General features: G+C 39.1%; 1 protein-coding gene across 1 annotated transcript; it reads right to left on the reverse strand.

Annotated features, from left to right (window-relative positions):
• Positions 1-672: 672 nt before the first annotated feature.
• LOC130117030 (golgin subfamily B member 1-like) lies at positions 673-19,571 on the reverse strand. The gene is made up of 5 exons (XM_056285165.1): positions 18,471-19,571; positions 13,018-13,259; positions 10,443-12,366; positions 803-9,614; positions 673-698 (listed from the first exon to the last, which is right to left on the reverse strand). Exons 1-5 carry the CDS (start codon positions 19,569-19,571, stop codon positions 673-675), a joined length of 12,105 nt encoding a protein of 4,034 aa, XP_056141140.1.
• Positions 19,572-23,317: the final 3,746 nt, after the last annotated feature.

Raw genomic sequence — 23,317 nt, forward strand, 5'->3', positions numbered from 1 at the left:
AGTGTGTCAATTTGTGTCTGTGTGACAGCCCTTAGTACCTCCAGGTCGATTTTGTCTTTGGTCATCATCTCCTTTACTTTGTTGAGCTCTTCCCTCTCTCTCTGAATTTCTTCTTGCTTCATGTTTACATCTGTCTTCATAATTTCAAATACTTCTCTTTCTTCTTGTAACATGCAACGACTGGTGTCCAACTCTTGTGTTTGTTTTATAATGTCGTTGTCTTTGCGTTGTTGTTCTTTCTGTTTCAAGGTAATGAGGGTCCTTGCATTGTCAAGTTCTTTCCTTTCCTTATCAAACTGAAGAGCCATTTTTGCCATGTTCTCCTTCTCTCCATCTATTTCTTCCAGGACAGTATCAATGTTCTGTTGCTCGTGTTTTATTTCAATCTTTGTCTTTTCAAGCCTTTGTCGTTCCTCCTTTAAATCACATGTGTCTCTTTCCAGTGTGTCAATTTGTGTCTGTGTGACAGCCCTTAGGACCTCCAGGTTGACTTTGTCTTTGGTCATCATCGCCTTTACTTTGTTGAGCTCTTCCCTCTCTCTCTGAATTTCTTCGTTGAAATTTTGTTTTTCCACAGCAAGCTTTTGTTTCCATTCGTTTTGTATTTCTTCTCTTTCATGAATCAGTTCTGACCTTGTTGTAATCAGATTCTCCCTTTCTTCTTGTATCAGTTCAGAATAAGCCTCCATCTTTTCTTTCTGATCAACAAGTTCATCATACTTTTCTTTCAAAACCTGGTTGAGTTTATGTACATTCATATTTTTCTGTTCTAAGCTTTTCATTTTCATCCTGATGTCCCCACGAGTCCTGCCATGTAGGTCTTTGAGTTTGATTCTCTGTTGTTCCACGGTTTTCATTGTTCTCATGAGCTCCTCCTCTCTGATGGTTATCTCAGATACATCTGTTTCCATCTTCTCTCTTTGTGCTAACAAAATGCTTCTTTCCTTGTCAGTGTCAGCCCTTATTGCTCTTAGTTCATCATTTTCTTCTTCGATAGTCTTAACTGTGGATTGAATTTCTTCTTGCTTCATGTTTAGATCTTCCTTCATAATTTCCAATACTTCTCTTTCTTCTTGTAAGATACGACGACTGGTGTCCAACTCTTGTGTTTCTTTTATAATGTCATTGTCTTTGAGTTGTTGTTCTTTCTGTTTCAAGTTAATGATGTTCCTTGCATTGTCAAGTTCTGTCCTTGCCTTATTAACCTGGAGAGCCATTTCGGCCATATTTTTCTTCTCCCCATGTATTTCTTCCAGGACAGTATCAATGTTCTGTTGCTCGTGATATATTTCAATCTTTGTCTTTTCAAGCCTTTCTTGTTCCTCCTTCAAATCAAGTTTTTCTCTTTCCAGTGTGTCAATTTGTGTCTGTGTGACAGCCCTTAGTACCTCCAGGTCAACTTTGTCTTTGGTCATCATCTCCTTTACTTTGTTGAGCTCTTCCCTCTCTCTCTGAATTTCTTCCTTGAGATTTTGTTTTTCCACAGCAAGCTTTTGTTTCCATTCGTTTTGTATTTCTTCTCTTTCATGAATCAGTTCTGACCTTGTTGTAATCAGATTCTCCCTTTCTTCTTGTATCAGCCCCGAATAAGCCTCCATCTTTTCTTTCTGATCAACAAGTTCATCATACTTTTCTTTCAAAACCTGGTTGAGTTTATGTACATTCATATGTTTTTCTTCTAAGGTTTTCATTTTCCTCCTGATATCCACACGAGTCCTTCCGTCTAGGTCTTTCAGTTTGATTCTCTGTTGTTCCACGGTTTTCATTGTTCTCATGAGCTCCTCCTCTCTGATGGTTATCTCAGATACATCTGTTTCCATCTTCACTCTTTGTGCTAACAAAATGCTTCTTTCCTTGTCAGTGTCAGCCTTTATTGCTCTTAGTTCATCTTTTTCTTCTTCGATAGTCTTAACTGTGGATTGAATTTCTTCTTTCTTCATGTTTAGATCTTCCTTCATAATTTCCAACACTTCTCTTTCTTCTTGTAAGATACGACGACTGGTGTCCAACTCTTGTGTTTGTTTTATAATGTCGTTGTCTTTGCGTTGTTGTTCTTTCTGTTTCAAGGTAATGAGGGTCCTTGCATTGTCAAGTTCTTTCCTTTCCTTATTAAACTGAAGAGCCATTTTTGCCATGTTGTCCTTCTCTCCATGTATTTCTTCCAGGACAATATCAATGTTCTGTTGCTCGTGATATATTTCAATCTTTGTCTTTTCAAGCCTTTGTCGTTCCTCCTTCAAATCAAGTTTATCTCTTTCCAGTGTGTCAATTTGTGTCTGTGTGACAGCCCTTAGTACCTCCAGGTCGACTTTGTCTTTGGTCATCATCTCCTTTACTTTGTTGAGCTCTTCCCTCTCTCTCTGAATGTCATCCTTGAGATTTTGTTTTTCCACAGCAAGCTTTTGTTTCCATTCGTTTTGTATTTCTTCTCTTTCATGAATCAGTTCTGACCTTGTTGTAATCAGATTCTCCCTTTCTTCTTGTATCAGCCCCGAATAAGCCTCCATCTTTTCTTTCTGATCAGCAAGTTCATCATACTTTTCTTTCAAAACCTGGGTGAGTTTATGTACATTCATATGTTTTTCTTCTAAGGTTTTCATTTTCCTCCTGATATCCACACGAGTCCTTCCATCTAGGTCTTTGAGTTTGATTCTCTGTTGTTCCACGGTTTTCATTGTTCTCATGAGCTCCTCCTCTCTGATGGTTATCTCAGATACATCTGTTTCCATCTTCACTCTTTGTGCTAACAAAATGCTTCTTTCTTTGTCAGTGTCAGCCCTTATTGCTCTTAGTTCATCTTTTTCTTCTTCGATAGTCTTAACTGTGGATTGAATTTCTTCTTGCTTCATGTTTAGATCTTCCTTCATAATTTCCAACACTTCTCTTTCTTCTTGTAAGATACGACGACTGGTGTCCAATTCTTTTGTTTCTTTTGTAATGTCGTTGTCTTTGCGTTGTTGTTCTTTCTGTTTCAAGGTAATGATGTTCCTTGCATTGTCAAGTTCTGTCCTTGCCTTCTTAACCTGGAGAGCCATTTCGGCCATATTTTTCTTCTCTCCATGTATTTCTTCCAGGACAGTATCAATGTTCTGTTGCTCGTGATATATTTCAATCTTTGTCTTTTCAAGCCTTTCTTGTTCCTCCTTCAAATCAAGTTTTTCTCTTTCCAGTGTGTCAATTTGTGTCTGTGTGACAGCCCTTAGTACCTCCAGGTCGATTTTGTCTTTGGTCATCATCTCCTTTACTTTGTTGAGCTCTTCCCTCTCTCTCTGAATTTCTTCTTGCTTCATGTTTAGATCTGTCTTCATAATTTCAAATACTTGTCTTTCTTCTTGTAAGATGCAACGACTGGTGTCCAACTCTTGTGTTTGTTTTATAATGTCGTTGTCTTTGCGTTGTTGTTCTTTCTGTTTCAAGGTAATGAGGGTCCTTGCATTGTCAAGTTCTTTCCTTTCCTTATCAAACTGAAGAGCCATTTTTGCCATGTTCTCCTTCTCTCCATCTATTTCTTCCAGGACAGTATCAATGTTCTGTTGCTCGTGTTTTATTTCAATCTTTGTCTTTTCAAGCCTTTGTCGTTCCTCCTTTAAATCACATGTGTCTCTTTCCAGTGTGTCAATTTGTGTCTGTGTGACAGCCCTTAGGACCTCCAGGTTGACTTTGTCTTTGGTCATCATCTCCTTTACTTTGTTGAGCTCTTCCCTCTCTCTCTGAATTTCTTCCTTGAAATTTTGTTTTTCCACAGCAAGCTTTTGTTTCCATTCGTTTTGTATTTCTTCTCTTTCATGAATCAGTTCTGACCTTGTTGTAATCAGATTCTCCCTTTCTTCTTGTATCAGTTCAGAATAAGCCTTCATCTTTTCTTTCTGATCAACAAGTTCATCATACTTTTCTTTCAAAACCTGGTTGAGTTTATGTACATTCATATTTTTCTCTTCTAAGCTTTTCATTTTCATCCTGATGTCCCCACGAGTCCTGCCATGTAGGTCTTTCAGTTTGATTCTCTGTTGTTCCACGGTTTTCATTGTTCTCATGAGCTCCTCCTCTCTGATAGTTATCTCAGATACATCTGTTTCCATCTTCTCTCTTTGTGCTAACAAGATATTTCTTTCCTTGTCAGTGTCAGCCCTTATTGCTCTTAGTTCATCTTTTTCTTCTTCGATAGTCTTAACTGTGGATTGAATTTCTTCTTTCTTCATGTTTAGATCTTCCTTCATAATTTCCAATACTTCTCTTTCTTCTTGTAAGATACGATGACTGGTGTCCAACTCTTGTGTTTGTTTTATAATGTCGTTGTCTTTGCGTTGTTGTTCTTTCTGTTTCAAGGTAATGAGGGTCCTTGCATTGTCAAGTTCTTTCCTTTCCTTATTAAACTGAAGAGCCATTTTTGCCATGTTGTCCTTCTCTCCATCTATTTCTTCCAGGACAGTATCAATGTTCTGTTGCTCGTGATATATTTCAATCTTTGTCTTTTCAAGCCTTTGTCGTTCCTCCTTCAAATCAAGTTTTTCTCTTTCCAGTGTGTCAATTTGTGTCTGTGTGACAGCCCTTAGTACCTCCAGGTCGACTTTGTCTTTGGTCATCATCTCCTTTACTTTTTTGAGCTCTTCCCTCTCTCTCTGAATTTCTTCTTGCTTCATGTTTAGATCTGTCTTCATAATTTCAAATACTTCTCTTTCTTCTTGTAAGATGCAACGACTGGTGTCCAACTCTTGTGTTTGTTTTATAATGTCGTTGTCTTTGCGTTGTTGTTCTTTCTGTTTCAAGGTAATGAGGGTCCTTGCATTGTCAAGTTCTTTCCTTTCCTTATCAAACTGAAGAGCCATTTTTGCCATGTTCTCCTTCTCTCCATCTATTTCTTCCAGGACTGTATCAATGTTCTGTTGCTCGTGTTTTATTTCAATCTTTGTCTTTTCAAGCCTTTCTCGTTCCTCCTTCAAATCACATGTGTCTCTTTCCAGTGTGTCAATTTGTGTCTGTGTGACAGCCCTTAGGACCTCCAGGTTTACTTTGTCTTTGGTCATCATCTCCTTTACTTTGTTGAGCTCTTCCCTCTCTCTCTGAATTTCTTCCTTGAGATTTTGTTTTTCCACAGCAAGCTTTTGTTTCCATTCGTTTTGTATTTCTTCTCTTTCATGAATCAGTTCTGACCTTGTTGTAATCAGATTCTCCCTTTCTTCTTGTATCAGCCCCGAATAAGCCTCCATCTTTTCTTTCTGATCAACAAGTTCATCATACTTTTCTTTCAAAACCTGGTTGAGTTTATGTACATTCATATGTTTTTCTTCTAAGGTTTTCATTTTCCTCCTGATATCCACACGAGTCCTTCCATCTAGGTCTTTGAGTTTCATTCTCTGTTGTTCCACGGTTTTCATTGTTCTCATGAGCTCCTCCTCTCTGATGGTTATCTCAGATACATCTGTTTCCATCTTCACTCTTTGTGCTAACAAAAAGCTTCTTTCCTTGTCAGTGTCAGCCTTTATTGCTCTTAGTTCATCTTTTTCTTCTTCGATAGTCTTAACTGTGGATTGAATTTCTTCTTGCTTCATGTTTAGATCTTCCTTCATAATTTCAAATACTTCTCTTTCTTCTTGTAAGATGCAACGACTGGTGTCCAACTCTTGTGTTTGTTTTATAATGTCGTTGTCTTTGCGTTGTTGTTCTTTCTGTTTCAAGGTAATGAGGGTCCTTGCATTGTCAAGTTCTTTCCTTTCCTTATCAAACTGAAGAGCCATTTTTGCCATGTTCTCCTTCTCTCCATCTATTTCTTCCAGGACTGTATCAATGTTCTGTTGCTCGTGTTTTATTTCAATCTTTGTCTTTTCAAGCCTTTGTCGTTCCTCCTTCAAATCACATGTGTCTCTTTCCAGTGTGTCAATTTGTGTCTGTGTGACAGCCCTTAGGACCTCCAGGTTGACTTTGTCTTTGGTCATCATCTCCTTTACTTTGTTGAGCTCTTTCCTCTCTCTCTGAATTTCATCCTTGAGATTTTGTTTTTCCACACCAAGCTTTTGTTTCCATTCGTTTTGTATTTCTTCTCTTTCATGAATCAGTTCTGACCTTGTTGTAATCAGATTCTCCCTTTCTTCTTGTATCAGTTCAGAATAAGCCTCCATCTTTTCTTTCTGATCAACAAGTTCATCATACTTTTCTTTCAAAACCTGGTTGAGTTTATGTACATTCATATTTTTCTCTTCTAAGCTTTTCATTTTCATCCTGATGTCCCCACGAGTCCTGCCATGTAGGTCTTTGAGTTTGATTCTCTGTTGTTCCACGGTTTTCATTGTTCTCATGAGCTCCTCCTCTCTGATGGTTATCTCAGATACATCTGTTTCCATCTTCTCTCTTTGTGCTAACAAAATGCTTCTTTCCTTGTCAGTGTCAGCCCTTATTGCTCTTAGTTCATCTTTTTCTTCTTCGATAGTCTTAACTGTGGATTGAATTTCTTCTTTCTTCATGTTTAGATCTTCCTTCATAATTTCCAATACTTCTCTTTCTTCTTGTAAGATACGACGACTGGTGTCCAATTCTTGTGTTTCTTTTATAATGTCATTGTCTTTGAGTTGTTGTTCTTTCTGTTTCAAGGTAATGATGGTCCTTGCATTGTCAAGTTCTGCCCTTGCCTTATTAACCTGGAGAGCCATTTCGGCCATATTTTTCTTCTCTCCATGTATTTCTTCCAGGACAGTATCAATGTTCTGTTGCTCGTGATATATTTCAATCTTTGTCTTTTCAAGCCTTTCTTGTTCCTCCTTCAAATCAAGTTTTTCTCTTTCCAGTGTGTCAGTTTGTGTCTGTGTGACAGCCCTTAGTACCTCCAGGTCAACTTTGTCTTTGGTCATCATCTCCTTTACTTTGTTGAGCTCTTCCCTCTCTCTCTGAATTTCTTCCTTGAGATTTTGTTTTTCCACAGCAAGCTTTTGTTTCCATTCGTTTTGTATTTCTTCTCTTTCATGAATCAGTTCTGACCTTGTTGTAATCAGATTCTCCCTTTCTTCTTGTATCAGCCCCGAATAAGCCTCCATCTTTTCTTTCTGATCAACAAGTTCATCATACTTTTCTTTCAAAACCTGGTTGAGTTTATGTACATTCATATTTTTCTGTTCTAAGCTTTTCATTTTCATCCTGATGTCCCCACGAGTCCTGCCATGTAGGTCTTTGAGTTTGATTCTCTGTTGTTCCACGGTTTTCATTGTTCTCATGAGCTCCTCCTCTCTGATGGTTATCTCAGATAAATCTGTTTCCATCTTCACTCTTTGTGCTAACAAAATGCTTCTTTCCTTGTCAGTGTCAGCCCTTATTGCTCTTAGTTTATCTTTTTCTTCTTCGATAGTCTTAACTGTGGATTGAATTTCTTCTTGCTTCATGTTTACATCTTCCTTCATAATTTCCAATACTTCTCTTTCTTCTTGTAAGATACGACGACTGGTGTCCAACTCTTGTGTTTGTTTTATAATGTCGTTGTCTTTGCGTTGTTGTTCTTTCTGTTTCAAGGTAATGATGTTCCTTGCATTGTCAAGTTCTGTCCTTGCCTTATTAACCTGGAGAGCCATTTCGGCCATATTTTTCTTCTCCCCATGTATTTCTTCCAGGACAGTATCAATGTTCTGTTGCTCGTGATATATTTCAATCTTTGTCTTTTCAAGCCTTTGTCGTTCCTCCTTCAAATCAAGTTTTTCTCTTTCCAGTGTGTCAATTTGTGTCTGTGTGACAGCCCTTGGTACCTCCAGGTTGACTTTGTCTTTGGTCATCATCTCCTTTACTTTGTTGAGCTCTTCCCTCTCTCTCTGAATTTCTTCCTTGAGATTTTGTTTTTCCACAGCAAGCTTTTGTTTCCATTCGTTTTGTATTTCTTCTCTTTCATGAATCAGTTCTGACCTTGTTGTAATCAGATTCTCCCTTTCTTCTTGTATCAGCCCCGAATAAGCCTCCATCTTTTCTTTCTGATCAACAAGTTCATCATACTTTTCTTTCAAAACCCGGTTGAGTTTTTGTGCATTGATATTTTTCTCTTCTAAGCTTTTCATTTTCATCCTGATGTCCCCACGAGTCCTGCCATGTAGATCTTTGAGTGTGGTTATCTGATGTTCCACGGTTTTCATTGTTCTCGTGAACTCCTCCTCTCTGATGGTTATCTCATATACATCTGTTTCCATCTTCACTCTTTGTGCTAACAAGATATTTCTTTCCTTGCCAATGTCAGCCCTTATTGCTCTTACTTCAGCTTTTTCTTCTTCGATAGTCTTAACTGTGGATTGAATTTCTTCTTGCTTCATGTTTAGATCTTCCTTCATAATTTCCAATACTTCTCTTTCTTCTTGTAAGACACTACGACTGGTGTCCAACTCTTGTGTTTGTTTTATAATGTCGTTGTCTTTGCGTTGTTGTTCTTTCTGTTTCAAGGTAATGAGGGTCCTTGCATTGTCAAGTTCTTTCCTTTCCCTATCAAACTGAAGAGCCGTTTTTGCCATGTTCTCCTTTTCTCCATCTATTTCTTCCAGGACAGTATCAATGTTCTGTTGCTCGTGTTTTATTTCAATCTTTGTCTTTTCAAGCCTTTGTCGTTCCTCCTTCAAATCACATTTTTCTCTTTCCAGTGTGTCAATTTGTGTCTGTGTGACAGCCCTTAGGACCTCCAGGTTGACTTTGTCTTTGGTCATCATCTCCTTTACTTTGTTGAGCTCTTCCCTCTTTCTCTGAATTTCTTCCTTGAGGTTTTGTTTTTCCACAGGAAGCTTTTGTTTCCATTCGTTTTGTATTTCTTGTCTTTCATTAATCAGTTCTGACCTTGTTGTAATCAGATTCTCTCTTTCTTCTTGTATCAGTTCAGAATAAGCCTCCATCTTTTCTTTCTGATCAACAAGTTCATCATATGTTTCTTTCAAAACCCGGTTGAGTTTATGTACATTCATATTTTTCTCTTCTAAGGTTTTCATTTTCCTCCTGATAGCCACAGAAGTCCTTCCATCTAGGTCTTTGAGTTTGATTCTCTGTTGTTCCAGGGTTTTCAATGTTTTAATGAGCTCCTCCTCTCTGATGGTTATCTCAGATACATCCATTTCCATCTTCTCTGTTTGTGCTAAAAAAATGCTTTTTTCCCTGTCAATGTCAGCCCTTATTGCTCTTAGTTCATCTTTTTCTTCTTCGATAGTCTTAACTGTGAATTGAATTTCTTCTCGCTGCAGGTTTAGAGCGGTCTTCATAATTTCCAATACTTCTCTTTCTTCTTGTAAAATACGACGACTGGCGTCCAGTTCTTGTGTTTGTTTTATGATGTCATAGTCTTTGAGTTCTTGTTCTTTCTGTTTCAAGGTAATGATGGTCCTTGCATTGTCAAGTTCTCTCCTTTCCTTATTAATCTGAATGGTGCTTTCTTCCAAGTTCTTGTCTCCTTTTATTTCTTCCACGGAAGTATCAGTGTCCTCCTGCTTATGTTTTAATTCGTTCTTTGTGTTTTGAAGCCTTGCTTGTTCTTCCATCAAATCATATTTGTCTGTTTCCCATGTGGTGGTTTGTTTCTGTGTGTCGGACCTTGTGACCTCCCGGTCCAGTTTGTCTTTGGTTATGATCTCCTTTATTATGTTGCTCTCCTCCCTCTCCCTCTGTATGTCTTCCTTAAGGTTTTGTTTTTCCCCAGCAAGCTTTTTCCATTCATTTTGTATTTCTTCTCTTTGATTTATCACATCTGACCTTGTTCTAATCAGATTCTCCCTTTCTTTATGTATCATTTCAGAATAAGCCTTCATCTTTTGTTTTTGTTCATCAAGTTCATCATACTTGTCTTTCAAAATCTGGCTGATTTTTTGTACATTAAAAATTTTCTCTTCTGAGCTTTTAATTTTCTTCTTGATTTTTGCATGAGTCCTGCCATCTCGGTCTTTCAGTTTGGTCCTCTGATGTTCAATGGTTTTTGTTGTTCTCATGAGCTCCTCCTCTCTTATGTTTATCTCAGATATAACTGTTTCCATCTTCTCTCCCTTTGCTGAAATGCTTCTGTCCATGTCTATTTTAGACTTTATTGCTCTTAGTTCATCTTTTTCTTCTTCAATTGTCTTAACTGTAGATTTAATTTCTTCTCGCTGCAGGCTTAGGTCTTTCTTCATAATTTCCAATACTTCTCTTTGTCCTTGTAAGATATGGCGACTGGCGTCCAACTCTTGTGTTTGTTTTATGATGTCATTTTCTTTGAGTTCTTGTTCTTTCTGTTTCAAGGTAATGATGGTCCTTGCATTGTCAAGTTCTCTCCTTTCCTCATCAACCTGAACCGCCATTTCTTCCATGTTCTTCTTTGCTCCATCTATTTTTTCCAGGACAGTGTCAATGTTCTCTTGCTCGTGTTTTATTTCTATTTTTGTGTTTTCAAGTCTTGCTCGTTCCGCCATCAAATCATGTTTTTGTCTTTCCAATCTGTCAGTTTGTTTCTGTGAGTTGGTCCTTATGACCTCCAGGTCCAGTTTGTCTTTGGTCATCTTCTCCTTTACTTTGTTGAGCTCTTCCCTCTCTCTCTGTATTTCTTCCTTGAGTTTTTGTCTTTCTACAGCAAGCTTTTGTTTTTCATTTTGTATTTCTTCTCTTTGATTGATTATATCTGACCTTGTTCTAATCATGCACTCCCTTTCTTTCTGTATCAGTTCAGAGTAAGCCTCCATCTTTCCTTTTTGTTGATCAAGTTCATCATACTTTTCTTTCAAAATCTGGTTCAGTTTTTGTATATTCATATTTTTCCCTTCTAAGTTTTTCATTTTCATTTTTATTTGTGCATTCTTCCTGCCATTCAATTCTTTGAGTTTGGTTCTCTGACGTTCAATTGTTTTCATTGTCTCCATCTTCATTTGATCCACTTTAACTCTTTCTTGGGCTAGGATGCTTTCACTTTTCATGATTTCCTTTCTCTCTTCCTCGAATTTTCGACACATATCTTTTAGTTGTTTTTCCTTTGCTTTGTTTTCATCCATACTCTTTTTGACTTTATGCCAGTGTTTTTGAATGTGATTTTCCAGTTCTTTCATGGTGTCCAATTCCTTTGCTTCCATCTTTATATCTTCTTTCTTTTCACTTTTTGTCTTTAGCTTCAGCTTCATGATTTCTAATTCATCCCTTTCTCTCAGGGTCTTCTCCAGCCTTTGGTCCAGCTCTCTCCTTCTCTTTCTTGTCTGTCTCTTAAAGGAGTCCTTTTCTCTTTGTATTTCATCCCACATTCTTCTAGCTTCCTGCTCTTTTCTAACACTCTTCCTTAGTAACTGTTCATTTTCTTTCTTCTTCACTTCTATTTCTGATTTCAACAGTTCCATCTCTCTTATTTCTCGTTTAGTCTTCTCCAGCCCATTTTCAACCTCTTGTTTTTGTTTTTCAATACTATCCCTTAAATGATTAATTTTTTCAATTTCTGCTTTAGTTTGATAATTTATTAATTTTTCCAAGTCAGTCTTTTTTATTTCAAACTCATATTTTATCCTTTCTATGTAATCTCTTTCAATCTTGCACTCAGCTCTCAATTTTTCTATTTCCTCTCTCTGTTTTCGTAGATCGGCCTTTAGATTTTCCATGTCTCCCATTTCCCTCATAGTCATTTGTTGTTCTACGTTTTCCTTATTTCTCTTGATTTTCTCCATTTCTTCTGCAAGCTCTCCCTTTTGCTGTTGCAACTTCATCTTCAAAACATCTAACTCATCCCTCTCTCTCAGGGTCTTCTCTAGCCTTTGGCCCAATTCTCTTTTTCTTTTTTGTGTCTCTATCCTCAGTGATTCCTTCTCTTTTTCTATTTCAGCTCGCATAACTTCAAGTTCCTCCTTTTTCCTCATGCCTTTCTTTATTGTCTGTTCATTTTCTTTCCTGCGCCTTTCCAGCTCTGCTTTCAACAATTCCATCTCCCTTATTTCCCTTTTGGTCTTCTGCACTTTGTCATCAAGCTCTTGATTTTGTCTCATGATATCGTTTCTTATGAGGTTCATTGCATTTATCTCCACACTGGCTTGCTGCGTTGCCATTTTAATATTGTCTCTTTCCACCTGGATCTGAAACTTAAACATCTCCATCTTTTGTCTCTCAGTCTTGGTGTGTGCTTTCAGTGTTTCAATGTCTTCTGTTCGTCTTTCCAGATCAGCCTGAACTTCCTGAAGGTTTACAATTTTTCTCTTTGTATCTTCCACTCCTTCCTCAAGATCTTGTTTTTGCTTCTGTTGGTCGCTTATTGCCTTGCCTAGCTTTCTAAATTCCATGTGTTTCTTAACCAATTGATCCATCAACATATTTGTATCCCGCTTAATCTCTTGCTCTTCTATGACTGTTGTCTTCTCTTCCAGTTGATAGTCATCACTTTCTTTTACTTTTCTCTTAACATGTTCTAAGGAAGAATCTGTGTATTTTCTTTGTTGATTGATTTCACGTTTTAATTTTTCAAGTTCAGCTCTTTCCTTGATTATTAAATTATGACTGCTTCTAATTTTTTGTTTTTCAGTTTCAAAATTGTTGATTAGGTTTTCTAGGTCTTTGTGCTTTATTCCAATCTCCTTTATAACTATTTCTGTTTCTTCATTTTGCTTTTTAGTCTTTGCAGCCATATTCTTTATTTTACTTTTAAGTTTTCCAATGCCCTCCATTTTCTCGTCCATCACCTCCTTTTGTTTCTGTAGTTTTATTTTTAAAATATCTAAATCCCATCGCCCTCTTCTTATTTCTTCTTTCAAATATAATTCACGTTTCTTCATTTCCATTTTTAGCCTCTTTAACACTTCTCTGATTTGTTTCACCTCTAGCACCATCCTCTGAATTTCACAATTGGCTCTGTTTCTGTGATCCCCATGGATACTTTCTTTACTTTGATTTTCAAGTCCTAATTGTATTGATCTTACAGTTTCTTGGGTTCTAACAATCTCTTCAAACAATCTTTTTTCCTCTGCATTCCTTAAATCGCTCTGATCACCCCCCTCAAGGGTGTTCTTTATTTTTAACTCTAGTTCTTTTGCGTTTTGGATTTCAGCCCTAATATTTTCAGTTTTATATTCTTCCTTATATTGCTCTCTGTCTGTCATTGTCATTGTTATGGGGTGTTTTGTGTCTATTTTAATTTTGTCATATGTAATATCTTGTGCTTCCACATTGACTGAAGGAGTTTCAATTGGTTCCTCTTTGCAGTAGTAATCATCTGTCTCATTCTGTGGTTCTTGGGGTGTGGTCTTACGTTCAGAGATGGTTTCTTCAGCAGTCGTTTCCTCCAATTTCCATCTGCTGAACTCCTCTTTCATAGAAATCAGCTTATCCTTTCCAAACAAGAAAATGATTTTACTGTATGCATTTGCAGAAGTCAGATACTGTACTTCAAAATTTGCTATGTTAAAAAAAAATCAGTTCTGACAATGTTTTTACGCTGACTATTTTTTAAATAATTCTGGTTTTAATCTATTAAAAAGTGGTGTTTTCAGTCACATTGTGTTTCTCTTGCTTACCTTTCTGGACTATTAACATTTCAAATGTCAATAGTCTAATTGTCTGGTTGCCTGGTCAGCTTTATTGACCATTCCAATAGGTCACTTCTGAAGGTAACCATAATGTCTCTTTTTTATATTATCCAGGTGGACAGGAAGAGGGCATGTGTTTTAACTGACTGTATGAAGTAGGCAAATGTTCCAATAGTGTTCAAACCCAACACACTCTAATGAAAATTTAACACCAGTAAAAGTGCATATTATCAAATTATTTACTTTTGTAAATTTACTATGGTTTATTTTTCCAATTCTGCAATACTACTACTACGACTATTACTACTACTACTTTTGGCTGCTCCCGTTAGGGGGCGCCACAGCGGATCATCTGTTTCCATCTCTTCCTGTCCTCTGCATCTTCCTCTGTCACACCAGCCATCTGCATGTCTTCCCTAACCACATCCATAAACCTCCTGTTTGGCCTTCCTCTTTTCCTCTTCCCTGGCAGCTCCATATTCAGCATCCTTCTCTCAATATACCCAGCATCGCTCCTCCACATATGTCCAAGCCATCTCAATCTTGCCTCTCTTGATTTGTCTCCAACTGTCCCTCTAATATACTCGTTCCTAAGCCTGTCCTTCTTCATCATGCCCAATGAAAATCTCAGCATCTTCAACTCTGCCACCTCCAGCTCCACCTCCTGTCTTTTCGTCAGTGCCACTGTCTTCAAACCATACAACATAGCTGGTCTCATAACCATCTTGTAAACCTTCCTTTAACTCTTGCTGGTACCCTTCTGTTGCAAATCACTCCTGACACTCTTCTCCACCCTGCCTGCACTCTCTTCTTCACCTCTCTACTACACTCCCTGTTACTTTGGACAGTTGACCCCAAGTATTTAAACTCATATGCCTTCGTCACCTCTACTCCTTGCATCCTCACCATTCCACTGTCCTCCCTCTCATTCACGCATAGGTATTCCGTCTTGCTCCTACTGACTTTCCTTCCTCTTCTCTACAGTGCATACCTCCACCTCTTCAGGCTCTTCTCAACCTGCACCCTACTCTCGCTACAGATCACAATGTAATCAGCGAACATCATCATCCATGGAGACTCCTGCCTCATCTTGTCCGTCAACCTGTCCATCACCATTGCAAACAAGAAAGGGCTCAGAGCTAATCCTTAATGTAATCCCACCTCCACTTTGAACCCATCTGTCATTCCAACTGCACACCTCACCATTGTCACACTGCCCTCATACATATCCTGCACCATTCCTACATACTTCTCTGCAACTGCCAACTTTCTCATACAATACCACACCTCCTCTCTCGGCACCCTGTCGTATGCTTTCTCTAAATCCACAAAGACACAATGTAACTCCTTCTGGCCTTCTCTATACTTCTCCATCAACATTCTCAAAGCAAACATCACATCTGTGGTGCTCTTTCATGGCATGAAACCATACTGCTGCTCGCTAATTGTCACCTCTCCTCTTAACCTAGCTTCTATTACTCTTTCCCATATCTTCATGCTGTGCCTGATCAACTTTATACCTCTGTAGTTGCTACAGTTCTGCACATCGCCCTTATTCTTGAAAATCGGTACCAGTATGCTTCTTCTCCACTCCTCAGGCATCCTCTCACTATCTAAGATTGTGTTAAACAATCTAGTTAAAAACCCCACTGCCATCTCTCCCAAACATCTCCATGCCTCCACACGTATGTTATCAGGACCAACTGCCTTTCCACTCTTCATCCTCTTCATAGCTGCCCTCACTTCCTCCTTGCTAATCCACTGCACTTCCTGATTCACTATCCCCACATCATCCAACCCTCTCTGTTTCTCTCATTTTCTTCATTCATCAGCCCCTCAAAACACTCCTTCCACCTTCTCAGCACACTCTCCTTGCTTGTCAGCACATTTCTATCTCTATCCTTGGTCGCCCTGACCTGCTGCACATCCTTCTCGGCTCGGTCCCTCTGTTTAGCCAATCAGTACAAGTCCTTTTCTCCTTCCTTAGTGTCTAACCTGTCATACAATGCACCATACGCCCTTTCCTTTGCCTTTGCCACGTCTCTCTTCACTTTACGCTGCATCTCCTTGTACTCCTGTCTGCTTTCTTCATCTCGCTGACAATCCCACTTCTTCTTTGCCAACCTCTTCCTCTGTATACTTTGCTGTACTTCCTCATTCCACCACCAAGTCTCCTTGTCTTTCTTCCTCTGTCCTGATGACACACCAAGTACCTTCCGAGCTGTCTCCCTCACTATTTCTGCAGTGGTTGCCCAGCCATCCAGCAACTCTTCACTACCACCCAGTGCCTGTCTTAACTCCTGCCTGAACTCCACACAACAGTCTTCCTTCTTCATCTTCCATCACTTGGTCTTTGGCTCTGCCTTCACTTGCTTCCTCTTCTTGGTCTCCAGAGTCATCCTACAGACCACCATCCGATGCTGCCTAGCTACGTTCTCCCCTGTCACCACCTTGCAGTCTTCAATCCCTTTCAGGTCGCGCCTTCTACATAAGATATAGTCCACCTGTGTGCACTTGCCTCCACTCTTATACGTCACCCTGTGTTCATCCCTCTTATTGAAATATGTATTCACCACAGCCATTTCCATCCTTTTCGCAAAATCCACCACCATCTGTCCTTCCACATTTCTCTCCTTGACACCATACCTGCCCATCACCTCCTCATCACCTCTGTTCCCTTCACCAATATGCCCATTGAAGTCCACTCCAATCACCTCTCTCCTTCTTGGGTACACTCCACTACGTCATCCAACTCACTTCAGAATTCTTCTCACACCCAACTTGCGGGGCATATGTGCTGATAACATTCAGCAACACATCTTTGATTTCCAGCTTCATACTCATCACTCTGTCTGACACTCTCTTCACCTCCAGCACACTCTTAACATACTGTTCCTTCAGAATTACCCCTACCCCATTTCTCCTCCCATTCGCTCCATGGTAGAAGAGTTTGAACCCACCTCCGATACTACTGGCCTTACTCCCCTTCCACCTGGTCACTTGCACACACAGTATGCCTACCTTTCTTCTTTCCATCATATCAGCCAGTCTGTGAATGTTCTCATTCATCCAGGTCATGGTTATCCAAAGGAATTGAATCAAGTGCAACTGGACTGGGTTATATATCCGTGAAGACGTTTCGCCTCTCATCCAAGAGGCTTCATCAGTTCGTGCCTTTCTGACTAGACCAAGCTAGTCTGGAACTTGAATCAAGTCCAGTTTCACTTGATTCATTTCCTTTGGACATATCAGCCAGCTCTCCCTTTACCAGTCATCGTGCCAACATTCATAGTTCTGACCCTCACCTCCACATTCCTACCCTTCGTCCTCTCCTGTTGCCTCTGGACATGTCTTCCCCCTCTCCTTCGCCCAACAGTAGCATAGTTTTCACTGGCACCCTGCTGGCCAACAGTACCGGTGACAGTCGTTGGTAAACCGGGCCTAGACCGATCCGGTATGGAAATCTGATTTATGATCCGCATATTTGATATGGCAAAGATTTTATGCCGGATGCTCTTCCTGACGCAACCCTCCCCATTTATCTGGGCTTGGGACCGGCACTAAGAATGCACTGGCTTGTGTATCCTCAGTGGCTGGGTTCCAGTTATGCAATACTACACATACTTAACTGATCTGAATCCAATTTAGATGTATCTGAATCCCAATTTATTCAGACTTATGTTATTTAATTAAAGTAGCTAATGCATTTATGGCAGTACAATCACCCAGAATAATGTTACAGTTGCTCTGTGGAGCATAGTCTGAGGTGAAGAAGCACTGACTACTGGAAGATACAATGTATTCTCATCCCACTGTGTCATTTATTGATGCCGGTTATAAAGTGTCGGTACATGATGTGCGAGGTATCCTTCGGTGTCTGTGTGAGACGCGGCAGGGGATCCATAGACTCCAGTGGTAAACTTTTAGCTTAATAGATAAATATGAATGACATACAGGTTATGTAGTGGCTAATTTTGGGGTAAGGTTTAGGTACTGGTTAAGTTTTGGGTTTGGGTTAGGTAGTAGTGTGGTATGGTTTAGGGTTAAGGTTGGGTAGTAGTTAAACCTGTCTCGTCTCATGCAGATTTGGAAGTTATTGTTAGCTTATCATGTCTTGTACAGATGCCAAAGGGTACCTTGTGCATCATATATCAGTGCTTTGTCACCAGCATCAATGTATGACACTGTGGGATGAAAATGCATTATGTGCCTATGCCAAATCATAACCTGATTGAGGTCAGTGACTGTTTTAATGTCATGTTCCACATCAAAAGAAATTTGACAAGCAATTTCTTATATGTAATTTTCACCATAGGAAATGTAAAGTCAGGTCTTTTTAGAAAACAGTTTTAATGTGGACCCTTGCACTTCCATCTTGCTAAGATTGAGCCGTGTTTTATTTCCACTGATTAACAAGGCTTACTACAGCTTGTGGTGGTGGCTTGTATTGGCGTTGTGTTACTTTTGATGATGACATGAATACCCCAAATACTATTAATGTAGTATAAGTAAGCAATAGTAGAAGAACACAGAAGTATCCCTCAAGCTGCGCTGTACTTACAAACTAAAGGTATCGTCCAGTTGTCATGTATATAAAAGGAAGGACCCAAGATGAGTGTTAATATACTTAAAAGATACTGTTGTTTCCTGCGCTCTGAAAATCTGTCCACCGATATGCATTATTAGCACACAAAAAAACAGATTTCACAGTTAGTCAGTAGATTAATTATGTTGTGTTGTTATAAGTTATCAAAAGGAGTTGAATCAAGTGCAACTGGACTTGGTATATAATCAACTCCTTTGGATAACCATGACCTAGACGAATGAGAACATTCACAGACATGTTGTTATAAGTTGTTATGCAGTAGGCTTGCTGTTGATTTAGAGTTAGACAGTCAGAATGATTTGATCTATTTGAGGCATTATTGTTTAGATGTTCCTGAATAAGATGCCACAGTTTGTTTGCAGATCGTGATTATGGAACTTATAAAAGTGAAGAAATTCTGAACTTACCATATCTCGTGACATGTTGTCTTTGCTGTGCTCTGTCTTCTTTTGGGCCCTCTGCATGTCCTGGCTAGTGTTTATCAGTTCTTTCATTTCACTCATGTGCTTACTTTTACTCCACGCCTCTTCCATCCTCTGTTCCAGCTGTTCCTTTTGTTTCTGCATTTTAATTGTCATCATTTCTAACTCATCCCTCTCTTGCATGTTTTTTTCCATCCTTTGGTCCAGTTTCCTTTTCTTTTTCTGAAATTGAAAATTCATCCATTTGATCTGTTTCTTTTCATCTTTGAGATCTTGTCTACTTTGTTCTGTGTCATCTTTCACTGTCTTCAATGCATTTCTTACTTCTTTAACCTGTACAACAAGTCGCTCAATATTAGCATTCATTCTGTTTCTGTAATTCATCTCCAGGTCGCTTCTCTCCGTTTGATCTTCCGTGCTTGCTTCTGTATGTTGCATCAATTCATCGGTCCTTTCAAGATCTTGGATTTCTCTCTGAATCTCAAAGCTCATATCTTCACTCTCATCAGCATCTCCAAAACTTTCCTTCATGCTGGTCTCTGACACCTCCTTTGACAGCTGCATACCGGTTCTGACTTTTTTGATGGCACCTTTGACTTCTTGTGACTCTTTACTTTGTGTGATCTGTTTTTTTGCTTGTTCTGCATCTTCCTTCATCTTCTTTTTTCTCAAAGTCGCTCTCGTTCTCTTCTCCAGGTCTTTTTTCTTTATGTCGAGCTCAGCATTCAACACCTCCATTTCTCTTATCTCTCTTTTTGTCCTATGTAATGTGTCCTCAAGCTCTTGTTTTTGTCTGTGAATGCTGTCTCTCATGTGGTTCATTTCATCCATCTCTGCTTTTGCTAGTCGCCTCTCTTGTTCTAGTTCCTCTCTCTGTGTCTGTATCTCAGTTTTTATCCTTTCAATCTCACATTTTTCAGACGCTGACAAATTCTTGTCTTCAGTTTTTCTCTTCACATCAAGCTGCAGCAGCTGCAGCTTCTCTGTCGTTTTTACAGCTGTGGTTATATCAGTTTCTTCTCTTGTGTCTTGCGAGTCGCGTTTCTTGCTATCCATTTGCCATTTCTCCATCTTGATTTCCCTCATCTTAACACTTAATTCATCTCGCTCTCCCTCCAGTCTCCCTCTCTCTTCCAGTTCATACTCCAACTCATCCCAAAGTGTTTCCATCGCCTCCATCACTCTGTCCAGTTTATCTGTCACCGGTTCTTTGGGCTCTTTATCTTCCTCCTTCACAGCCTCAGTGATTTGTTTTTCTTGTCTTTCTCGTGCACCTGATCGCACCTCTTCCATCTTGTCCTCCTTCAGCCTGCTGAGCTCTTTCGCCTCTCTGCTTCTTTGCGTCTCAACTTGAATGCTAACAGGTTCTCCTCTTTCTTGGACGCCCCACCCTCTCCACAAACAATCTGTTGTCCCAGTTTCAGTCCACCTTTGCACCATCTGTTTGATGTCTGTGTTCATGAATTGTTTTACCTGCTTAATTTGCTGTTTTTGCCTTGTGAGTTCATGTTTTATGTTGGTCATCGTTTCTTTCATTTGTTCTTCAGCTTGTTCTGTGTCGCTCATCCTTTTCTTATTTTCTTTAATGTGACTTTGGATATCAGCCTTCATTTTCTCCATCCTCCTCTGGTGTTGTGTGATCTGCTCACCGTCCTTTGTATTGTCTCTTGTTCTCAGCTGGTCAGACTTGATCAGTTCTAATTTGTGCCGCTCATTGATGAGTTCATCTCTTCTCATGTCCAGAATGTTTCTCTCTCGTCGTATACCCACCCATGCTTGGCGAATTTGGTCTTTTTCCTGATTAACTTCTTTTTTATTATTTTCAAGTTGTTCAATAACATTTCTGATCTCTGATCCGAATCGTTCTATCAGTAAACTCTGCTTGTGTTTTTGGGCTGTCAGTGTGTGAATGTTCTCATGCTGTTGCTCCACCCTTGCTCTCATGTGGTCGAGTTGTCTTCTCTCTCTTTTTGTCTCTTCCCAGAGTATTTTGATCTCCTCTATTGCTTTCATTGTTTCTTGCCTTCTTCTGTTCATACGCTCTCTTTTGGTTTTTATGTTAGCTTTAGGCTCTTTTCCCTCTAATTGTCGAGTATTTTCCAACATCCAGCTCTGCTCTGTTTGTGTCCTCTTGGCCTTTAGTTTTCTCTGCTCTATTGTAGGGACAAATTGGCAAAAATCGAGTTTTTTTTTATTCTTATCATTATGAAACAACTGAGATATGTGCAGTAGAAATTAAAATGAAAAGCAGTTTAATATGTGGGTGGTCATTACTCTCGCACCAAAACTGAATTTGTAATCAGATATTCAGATAGTGAGATAATTATCCTTATCAATAATGATATTTCTTGAATGAGCAAGTAGGTTTTACCTAAATCAGCTATAAGCTGGGGTTCTTCGATTGTTAGTATCAAATAGAGGGCAACTTGAGTCGTTGTTGGCCCTTCATCCAAAGCTTGAAACAGCGCCCTCATTTGATCCTGTGGGGTATTGGCCTCAAGGATAGTGGTCACTTGCTCACGTGGGCTCAGCTGTAGGCAGGTCCATGCCTCTATGATGGCTGCAGTAGATCCTACACCAGCGATGATTTGCTCCCTGAATTCCCTCAGGAAGGTTTCCACTAGAATTCAATTGGCCAGTGATTTTTAAAGCAATACATTCTCCATAACAATTACTATTGCTTTGAAAAGACAATGGATAACGTTTTCTCACATATATATATATATATATATATATATATATATATATATATATATATATATATATATATATATAGCGTTTTTTTCCGAAACCGTCAATGGTGCTGAGTGCTCGACTAATGAGGAGCGGAATATCAACACGGATACAGGGAAAAAGATTTTAATGCATAGCAGTACAGGCCTGTTTCGTGCGTCTGGCATTCATCCGCAGCTGATGATGCACGAAACAGGCCTGTACTGCTATGCATTAAAATCTTTTTTCCTGTTTCCGTGTTGATATATATATATATATATATATATATATATATATATATATATATATATATATATATATATATATACACTACCGTTCAAAAGTTTGGGATCACATTGAAATGTCCATATTTTTGAAGGAAAAGCACTGTACTGTTCAATGAAGATAACTTTAAACTAGTCTTAACTTTAAAGAAATACACTCTATACATTGCTAATGTGGTAAATGACTATTCTAGCTGCAAATGTCTGGTTTTTGGTGCAATATCTACATAGGTGTATAGAGGCCCATTTCAAGCAACTATCACTCCAGTGTTCTAATGGTACAATGTGTTTGCTCATTGGCTCAGAAGGCTAATTGATGAAACCCTTGTGCAATCATGTTCACACATCCGAAAACAGTTTAGCTCGTTACAGAAGCTACAAAACTGACCTTCCTTTGAGCAGATTGAGTTTCTGGAGCATCACATTTGTGGGGTCAATTAAACGCTCAAAATGGCCAGAAAAAGAGAACTTTCATCTGAAACTCGACAGTCTATTCTTGTTCTTAGAAATGAAGGCTATTCCATGCGAGAAATTGCTAAGAAATTGAAGATTTCCTACACCGGTGTGTACTATTCCCTTCAGAGGACAGCACAAACAGGCTCTAACCAGAGTAGAAAAAGAAGTGGGAGGCCGCGTTGCACAACTGAGCAAGAAGATAAGTACATTAGAGTCTCTAGTTTGAGAAACAGACGCCTCACAGGTCCCCAACTGGCATCTTCATTAAATAGTACCCGCAAAACACCAGTGTCAACATCTACAGTGAAGAGGCGGCTGCGGGATTCTGGGCTTCAGGGCAGAGTGGCAAAGAAAAAGCCATATCTGAGACTGACCAATAAAAGAAAAAGATTAAGATGGGCAAAAGAACACAGACATTGGACAGAGGAAGACTGGAAAAAAGTGTTGTGGACGGATGAATCCAAGTTTGAGGTGTTTGGATCACAAAGAAGAACGTTTGTGAGACGCAGAACAAATGAAAAGATGCTGGAAGAATGCCTGACGCCATCTGTTAAGCATGGTGGAGGTAATGTGATGGTCTGGGGTTGCTTTGGTGCTGGTAAGGTGGGAGATTTGTACAGGGTAAAAGGGATTCTGAATAAGGAAGGCTATCACTCCATTTTGCAACGCCATGCCATACCCAGTGGACAGCGCTTGATTGAAGCCAATTTCATCCTACAACAGGACAATGACCCTAAACACACCTCCAAATTGTGCAAGAACTATTTAGAGCAGAAGCAGGCAGCTGGTATTCTATCGGTAATGGAGTGGCCAGCGCAGTCACCAGATCTGAACCCCATTGAGCTGTTGTGGGAGCAGCTTGACCGTATGGTACGCAAGAAGTGCCCATCCAACCAATCCAACTTGTGGGAGCTGCTTCTGGAAGCGTGGGGTGCAATTTCTCCAGATTACCTCAACAAATTAACAGCTAGAATGCCAAAGGTCTGCAATGCTGTAATTGCTGCAAATGAGGATTCTTTGACGAAAGCAAAGTTTGATGTGAAAAAAATCTTATTTCAAATACAAATCATTATTTCTAACCTTGTCAATGTCTTGACTCTATTTTCTATTCATTTCACAACATATGGTGGTGAATAAGTGTGACTTTTCATGGAAAACACAAAATTGTTTGGGTGATCCCAAACTTTTGAACGGTAGTGTATATATATATATATATATATATATATATATATATATATATATATATATAGCATCGGCTAAATGACAGTAATGTAATATATATATATATATAAAAAGCAATACATTCTCCATAAGTATTACTATCACTTTTAAAAAACAATGGATAATGTTTTCTCATCAGTTATATTGAAATATATGTTG

Source organism: Lampris incognitus, chromosome 8 (assembly GCF_029633865.1).
Source record: "Lampris incognitus isolate fLamInc1 chromosome 8, fLamInc1.hap2, whole genome shotgun sequence".
Lineage (NCBI taxonomy): Eukaryota > Metazoa > Chordata > Actinopteri > Lampriformes > Lampridae > Lampris > Lampris incognitus.